The following is an 8,915-nucleotide window of genomic DNA, read 5'->3' on the forward strand; positions in this document are numbered from 1 at the left end:
GTAGTATAGCTCACAAAAGAGAATCCTACACTTCCTACACAGAGTATAAGAAATAGGACAAATCACGGCCCAAATCTGACCATTCTGGGCCAAGTTCAAGAAAGGATGGGCCTTAGGGGAGAAGTCAGTATAGAAACCGATGGGGCCTTTGGCCCAAACCAAAATGCTGAAGTGCAAACGTAAAATGAATCCGCCTTTGTAGGAGAATATGTGAGCACACCCAGGTTTTAATCATTTAACCCTACTGAGAGGCAGATTGGTCTGGCAACAGATAAGGCACTAAACTGGAAATTAGGAGACCTGTGTTTCCATTGCGGGCTCTGCCACTAACCTTCTGTGACCCTGAGTAAGTTACTACTTTTATCTCACTTACCTCAGCTTTCCCCCCTCATCCTTTGTATTGTCTGTCTCTAGACTAAAAGCTCTCCAGGGTAGGGGTTGTCTGTTACTCTGTATCTGTACAATTAATCTCTGGGTTTGACTTGGGCCTATAGCTGCTATAGTAATCTAAAAATAATGATGATCATGTATATTGATGCCCTACTAAGCTTTGTGTTTAGACTGGCTTACGTGTGTTGCTGTCTGCTACTTGGTTTCAAATTGATCTCATGCACCAAAATAACTTTGCTTCCTATAATGTACTAATAATGTAACAATGGATTGTTAATCTCTCTTGCTCTCATCTTTTACCTGTATAACCTTATGTATATTCAGTTTACTTAACTGCATACAGAGTTGTGTACCTTCCTAGTTATCCCAATGAAACACAAGATGGTTCTATAAAAAATGAAACATTCTGAACATATATATCTGCTCCCACCTTAGTCACATAAGAGAGAATGCAAGATATAATTTTTGGGAGGAATCCCATAGCTACTCAAGCAATCTTTTTCCACACAAATTTGAAAGAAAACATTATTTGCTTATCTAGCTGCATAATTTATATGTGCATGTCCATTACAGACATGCCGATCAGATATATTCAAAATGTGGGTAGTTTTGAAATTCAGGCAGTGAAGTGAAACATAGTTAAACCAAAAATTGTAATATTCCATCTAATTTAATCTGAAACAAAAATCTGTGCTTTGCTCACATCCATTCCTTTTTTAGAATGCAGGAGAAATCTTTGAAGTCCAATTGATCTTTCTTTATTGTTCTGCTCATTTTAAAATACATCACGTTCATGTTCTACTTATTGTCCTTTCACATATGTATATTGGGCTATCTGGATGTGAAGCCATTGTATCTTTGTCTTCTAGTGAGGACTCATCAATTAGGCTCTTCATCTAGGCTGAGAGAGTCTTTTGTCTATGTTAGTCCTTTCTTCTGTCCTGACACAATAGGGCTTATTAGAGACACTTCCTTTCTGCTTGTTAAATTGATTATCACCAAATGGGTTTGAGAGTTATTTAGATCCAAGAAACAGTTTTTCCTTGGACATATTACATTAAGAAGTAACCCCAAAATTAACGCACTTCCTTCAAATTCAGGCAGGGTTGCTTTAACTCTGATTATGTGTTCCTCTTTGTCTGTCTGTGATGGTTGGAACCCGTGCTGGCTTCTCCAGTGCTCAGTTCTACTCGGCTTTCAATGTTGTTTTTCGAGTTCTTTTTCTTTTCGACACTCCAGTTGTTTGCCACATTCTCAGTGCACTCTTCAACACTAACTAACAGGGAGACAGATTGTGCGTTGCCCTGCATCATGTGTAGTTATTTAGCATTTTACACCCATCTTGCACAGATGTAAATAACTACACAAGGTGCAGGGCAATGGAGAATCAATCATAACTAGCCAGTCTAAGTGAGCTCAATAGACAGCCAGGTAGTTAAGCTAATATGGCCCAAAATATTTAATTTTTCTGAACACATCAATGACACAAATTATAGTCTATATTACATATGTATATATGAGATCTATATACTACAGTATCAATTCAGTTATCTACATATAGCCAAGAAAAAATGCATACTGAGTAACTGTTAATCTTAAACTTCAGCTACAATTAATGGCTGTGTCCTTTATCAATCCATCTTTTTTTACACAATTTCTGCTAATGGCTGAGAGGGGAAAACACCTGTGTCTACCATGTTTCCAAATACATTATTTTAATCCAAAATTACAGAGGAATTCAGCCAGAAGTGATCACACTAAACAAGTTCTGAGATGCAGCCTAAAAGCTATAGTTGAAATTTAGAACTAAATTAAGAAATATATCCATGGAAGGTGTTCAGCTGGAATATTTGCTAGATTTTTAGATGCAATATTGTTTCCACCACCTTTCTTCTAATAGTTTTTGATTAGCAAAAGACATCCTGGATGCAGCAACATGTGACTCACTCAGATTGTGGGATAAAGCTCCAGCCTCCCGGTCAAGAAGAACAGCTCAGGGCGCCAACAGAAAACAAGAGAGTTCAGCAGATTCCACTGAACCAAAAAGAAAATGTCATATATACAGAATGCAAATGTAGGCTTTTGTGCTGCATGCATTACAGAAATGGCTCAGAGCGTTGAACCTACCCTTCTGTCATTTAGGCATAATGTCTAACCTCTGTTGTGTGCTGGACACAATCTCCTCCTCCTCCTCCTCCTCCTCCTAGAACTATTTAAATCACAGGGGCTCATGGCCTAAATATGTTACCATCAGATGGCTGCTACCAAGTGGGCGCATGAACATTTTTTTATGTGGCCCTTGGGCTTCCATTTTAAAAAACATGGCCCAATTGTTTATAGAAAATAAAATAATATTAATGATAAATTAATAATAATATTTGCAGTGTAGTTGTAGCCACGTCACTGCCAGGATTGAGAGAGAGACAAGGTGGGTGAGGTAATCTTGGAGTACCTTTCCCAGACCTGAGGAAGAGCTGTGTGTAGCTTGAAAGCTTGTCTGTCTCTCTAACAGAAGTTGATCTAATAAACGATATTACCTCACCTACCTTGTCTCAATTAATGTCACTCAAAGCGCTTTGCTCAGATCAATTGTATCATCTCCCAGGGGACACAGGGGGAGGCAAATCTCCTGTTGAACTGCATTCAGTTTCACTCAACACCTTGTCATATTTCATTATTAGCCAGCCTCCTACTGTCATGCTGCTATTTTCCTCTTTGTTTGATATAGTTCTGTTCAAACTGTCAGTCAGCAGCTGGAGAGCCACTGGTCTATGCAACAGCTCAGTACAACATGCTGCCATGGCCCTGCAATCTAGTGTTCATCACACTGCGTTGAAAACAAGTGTCTGTTTCTATTGTATTTTTATTATTGGGCTCCAGTTGATATCCAGTAAACTACCTTGCTTATACGACTAGGCCACGTGCTCAGACTGGAAATAAGTTGGGACCAGATTCTGTCTGGTCCTTCTGTGAGCGCAAAGTGCAGAGCGAGAGCATAAAGAATTTTCCCTTGGGCAGACCACATAAGGGCCAGGTACATTTCCAGTCCCTGCACTCAGACTGCAAGCACTGCACCCTTCCAACGCCCCTGAGGGCGCACACAGCTCCACAGGGGCAGGTGGAAGAGATAGGACTCCTCCAACTAAGGCACCAACCACCAGAGCTTGCTATCGCTGTAAGAGGTATTATGCTATACCCATAGGTGCTGAAATTGCAGCACCCCCTGGCGTGAAGTGAAGTGGTTTCCATTATATAAAGGGGTTACAGTTTGGTTCAATGGCTCTCAGCACCTCCACTATATTGTTCCAGCAGCCCTTGCTACACCCTACAAAGGGGACTAGCAGAAACTGTGCGGCACATATGAGCCTGCAAACTCTGGGAAGCATTTGAGTCCCTGAGGAAACGCGTCACAGTCTTGCCCTGGAGCAGCTTCATTTTCCTCCTTACCATGAGCTGGGAGCCCTCATGCTGATGAGAATGTTCCTTGAAAGCTATACACAAGTAGTCATTTTAAATAGGTGGCTCCATCCATACAAGACTCTCAATGCCCTTGTGACTACATTGGGAATAACACTCTCTCTCTGGCTATCTGGGGCCAACTGGACAATTCTTAGGGAGAGTCATTTAAGCTGATAGTTTTCTGCAAAGCAAAGAGAGGGAATGCAGTCCAGCTCATAGAGGAGCATTGGTCTTGCGTATCAATTTATAGAGCAGTAGTTGGCACCTGCAATGCACTAGAAATATCGGGACAAATTGCATCCCGACCAAAGATTGGTCGGGACGTGGGATAACCACCCAAATATTGGGACAATCGCCCTATTTACCACTGGTCCCAGATTCCTGAAGGGATTGACCGCAGGTGCTGAACCCAGTGGGAGCTATTGAGTGAGAACAGTTGGTACATAGGGTACAGTGGCCCAAGGCCCAGTCTAAGAATTGGAGAATTTGATCTTTAATTATTAGGAGATAAATATGCCCAATGGTCTGTAATGGGATGTTAGATGGGGTGAGATCTGAGTTACTACAGAGTAATCTTTCCTGGGTGCTGGCTGGTGAATCTTGCCCACATGCTCAGAGTTTAACTGATCGCCATATCTGGGGTAGGGAAGGAATTTTCCTCCAGGGCAGATTGGCAGAGGCCCTGGAGGTTTTTCACCTTCCTCTGCAGCGTGGGATACAGATCACTTGCTGGAGGATTTTCTGCACCTTGGGGTCTTTAAACCATGATTTGAGGACTTCAGTAACTCAGACATAGGTTAGGGGTTTGTTACAGGAGTGGGTGGGTGAGATTCTGTGGCCTGCGTTGTGCAGGAGGTCAGACTAGATGATCATAATGGTCCCTTCTCACCTTAAAGTCTATGAGTCTGAGACGTAGTCCACACACACAGGAAGATCTAGTCTTTGCCTCATAGAATTAAGTTTGGCCTCTCTAGCAGGGTAAATGAAGGTTCTTCGAGTGATTGTTCACATCCATTACACATTAGGTGTGCACGCGTGCCACGTGTACAGACGTCGGAAACTTTTTCCCTTAGCGGATCTCGTCGGACCGACAGGGGGGGCTCTCACCAGAGCAGTGCCCCACTCTGGTGCACATATACCCCTGCTGACCCGACCCTCCTTTTCATAACTGCTGTTCTTCGAGATGTAGTGTTCATGTCCATTACACTTCCCACCCTCCTTCCTCTCTGTCGGAGTCTCCGGCAAGAAGGAACTGAGGGAGGGTCGGATCGGCAGGGGTGTATATGCACCAGAGTGGGGCACCGCTCTGGCGGGGACTCCCCTGCTGATCCAATGGGAGCTGCTAAGGGAAAAGTTTCCAACGTGTGTGCAGGCAGCATGCACACACCTAATGTGTAATAGACATGAACAACACATCTCGAAGAACAACAGTTACAAAACGGTAGGTAACCGTTTTTACCAGTTACTGTAAAAAGAAATGCTTTTAAACATGGTTCTACAGATCACTGCCTTAGAAGAACAAAAATAACCAGTTCATATGCTTTTGGAAAGGGCTATTTTGGAATTCAGTTAGTTCCCAGTAGATAAATAGTTGCATGGTCACCTTGGCTTGCCACTTGTTTCCTATGACAGGGATAGAATAAAAGCTTTTTGCAGGGAAAATACTGCCTTTAGGAGAGCTCTGTCTAGTTCATGTCCATCTTTGTTACTAAAGTTGATTTCTCTCCTGGCAGGTGCGGCACTGTGGAAGGCTCATTATACAACTCCAGTATTCCAGCCAGAGGGGGCGGGAGGCTGTTATATAAGTGGGATCTGCAGTTGCTTCGGGGAAGATGTAACCCATCATGACCCTCCTTTGCTCTTTGATCTCTCCAGCGACCCTGCTGAGATCAAACCTCTGTCTCCTGCCACTGAACCTCTGTTTGACACAGTAATAAGCAGAATAGAAAGAGCTGTTCAGGAGCATCACAGGACCCTGACTCCTGTCCCTCAGCAGCTCTCTGGGTACAACAACATGTGGAAGCCCTGGCTGCAACCATGCTGTGGGACATTCCCATTTTGCTGGTGTGACAAGGAGGGTGACAGTGACCAAAAAATTCTTTAACCAAGGAAAGAACAGGGAGGCAGTCAAACAGCTAGTAAACTGAAAAAAGAGAACACTTAAATGGCTTTGGCTAATTACACTGGACTATTTGAAACAGACATTACTCTCACTTCTAACTCACCCTATCAATGCTCTGTTCAGTAGACCTGGAGTCTGTCTCATTAAGGCCTGAACATAAGGTCTGGCCCAAATTCAGTTTCAGTTACACCACTGCAATTTGGCCCTCAACAGCAAACTCAGGCTTTGGCCCCAAATAAATGAACTGGAATTTCTTTTTCTACTGGCTCTAAATTCAAGCAAATTATTGATTATATACAACTAAATCACTGAGGTAGTTTCTGGTCAAGTGTTACTCAGATAAAGTGTCACATGCCATAGGCTTGTGCCAGAGAATGGATCTCAGGATTTAACCCTTTGTTTATAGAGACTATCCTGTATTTAAAAACAAACGTGTTCAGTTTGGTACGATGTTGAAACATGTTCACTTCAGTGATTATACATCTACTAAATCACATCAGTACCTTGTCCTCAAATCGGGTTGTCTGCCAGGCCATGAGGCCCATGACAAAAAGCAAAGGTCAAGACTTTTAAATATTGGATACCTAACGTTAGACTCTTAAGCCCATAGAGAGATGCACTCTAGGGGCTTGATATTCTAAAGTGCTGAGATTCTGCAGCTCCCTCTGAATTAAATGCGAACTGCAAATGGCACAGCTCTTGAAAATGATGCACCACATATGTTCTGTATTGAACTAGTTATCTCAGCTACTTCAAGTGTTGAATGTCAGTCTTCAGAAAGGCATGACTCAGGAGCTGCTTTGACAGGGCTGGTACCAAATTTCACAGGGAGTGGCTATGACTATACTGCAAGGAAAGCCCAGGATTAGTGAAACTCAAGTCAGCTTGTGTTCTGTATCCCTGAGCTTGAGCATGTATAGTGTATATCGCTACATTAAAACTTTTCTAACTGCTGATGGAACCTGGGACGCTGGCAGGGGTGAAAGTGGGCCGCTATAGCGGACTGGTAGAAAGTGGTCACCGGTCCCAGCCCATACGCAGCTAACATTAAAGCACTGCCATGGCAGCGCTTTAATGTCGTTGCACCTTTTTCTCTCTCTCTCTCTCTGTCTCTGTCTCTCTCTCTCTCTCTCTCACACACACACACTCTCTCTCTCTCTCTCTGCGGGAGTGGGAGAAGGAGCAGCTGCCCTGGGGCTGGCAATTTAAAAGGGCCTGGGGCTCCCCATGCCCTGGGTGGCATGGGCCAGGCAGAGCAGATGGGCTGGCTGCGGGAGGCTGACCCGCTCCATCCCCGCCTCCCCCCCCAATACCACGCCCCTTTCTGGGGCCCAGAGTCAGGCTCTGATACCGGTAAGTGCTTGATGTTATTTTCACCGCTGGGCTCTGGCAGCCACACAGCAATATGCAGCCTCTCTGAGTCCAGGAGGGGCACCAGCCCCTCTGGGATCTGGTTTGTTTGACTCGGGTCTGCATGCTGCAGTGTGGCTGCCAGAGCGCCAAGTTCAAGCAGAGGTTAGAAAAGTCTTAACAGAGGGGGAATAATCACTCAGGTGAACATGTATTACCAAACTGAATTCACATTTGTTTTTAAACACAGGGCCATTATCAAACAGTGTGAGGTTGGAAAGCTGACTGAAGTGGTGGCAGAGGTATCTAAGGCAATCAGGCATGTAGTTTACCCCAAAGGAGTGGGCATTAAAGAGTCCAGCAGTAAAACATGGTTACTCACCTTTGTAACTGTTGTTCTTCGAGATGTGTTGCTCATATCCATTCCAGTAGGTGATTCCCAAGCCTTACCTAGGCGGTGGGGTCGGAGTGAGAGGTCACAGTGTGCAACCCAGCAGAGCCGAAGGCCGCATCTTCCCGCTGGACTGCTGGACCAAGGCATAATGGGTAGCAAAGGTGTGCACGGAGGACCAGGTCGCTGCCCTGCAGATCTCCTGGATGGGCACTCGTGCGAGGACGCTGTTCGATGAAGCCTGGGCTCTGGTAGAGTGCGCCGTTACTCTCTGCCGGAGGGGGATGGCCAGGTCGTAAGTCCGTATACAGGAAGTCACCATGAGGAATCCTTAGAGAGGAGACTGGTAACCCTCTAACTCGTTCAGCGACGGCGACAAAAGAGCTGGGTGACTTACGGAATGGTTTGGTTCGCTCTATATAAAGGCGAGTGCTCTGCGCACGTCTAAGGAGTGTAACTGTTGCTCCTTGCGAGACAAGTGCGGTTTTGGGAAGAAGACAGTAGGAATATGTCCTGGTTTGACATGAAAGGCCGAGACGACCCTTTTGGAAGAATGCGGGATGCTGCGCTCCACAGTTCCAACGACCGACACGGCGGTAAGAAGGAACTGAGGAGTGGGCGGGCCGGCAGGGGTATATATCACCCGCCATGGCAGCGCCACTCTAGGGGGCGACCTGCCGGCCCACTGGAGTTGCTAGGGTAAAAGTTCTCTGACGAACGTGCACGCACAGCGCGTACACCTACTGGAATGGATATGAGCAAGCACTCGAAGAAGAACTGCTGGCTTTGTGAGAATGGGGTTTCCTAACTGTGCTGGGGCCATTCATTATTGGGCCTCATTTGTCCACCTCAAGGAGCAGCTCCGTACAAAGGGCACTACTCCATTGCTATGCAGGAACCAGTACACCAAAGAGGCAGATTTAGGAATATCAGTGTGGGCAGCACAGGAAAAAGTCACGTGCCTGAGTTTTTTGCCAATTGGGAATCTACATTCATAGGCAATCTGGGACACTAGTCGCTTGGATTGCTGTGCTCTTCACAACCTTTCTGAAGCCAGAGGTGAGCCATTTCCCTCTGACAGGAGCAGTGTTTGAGGGAGTGTGGGCTTGATTGCCATGCAAGTCTGAATGACATGATGAATAATGAATTTGGGGTGGGATGAGGGGAACAGCGTGGCTTTACAGATGGACTTTATTGATGTGA

At 45.1% G+C, this 8,915-nt stretch overlaps 1 protein-coding gene across 1 annotated transcript in view; it reads left to right on the plus strand.

Annotated features, from left to right (window-relative positions):
• Positions 1-5,997, plus strand: part of LOC116820871 (arylsulfatase H-like) — a 44,037-nt gene extending 38,040 nt beyond the window's left edge. The window contains exon 10 of the mRNA XM_032773611.2: positions 5,583-5,997. Within this exon, the coding sequence (XP_032629502.1) occupies positions 5,583-5,953 (371 nt within the window). The 3' untranslated portion in view covers positions 5,954-5,997. The remainder of the gene's footprint in view (positions 1-5,582) is intronic.
• Positions 5,998-8,915: the final 2,918 nt, after the last annotated feature.

The sequence above is a fragment of the Chelonoidis abingdonii genome, chromosome 1 (assembly GCF_003597395.2).
Source record: "Chelonoidis abingdonii isolate Lonesome George chromosome 1, CheloAbing_2.0, whole genome shotgun sequence".
In the NCBI taxonomy this organism is placed as follows: Eukaryota; Metazoa; Chordata; order Testudines; family Testudinidae; genus Chelonoidis; species Chelonoidis abingdonii.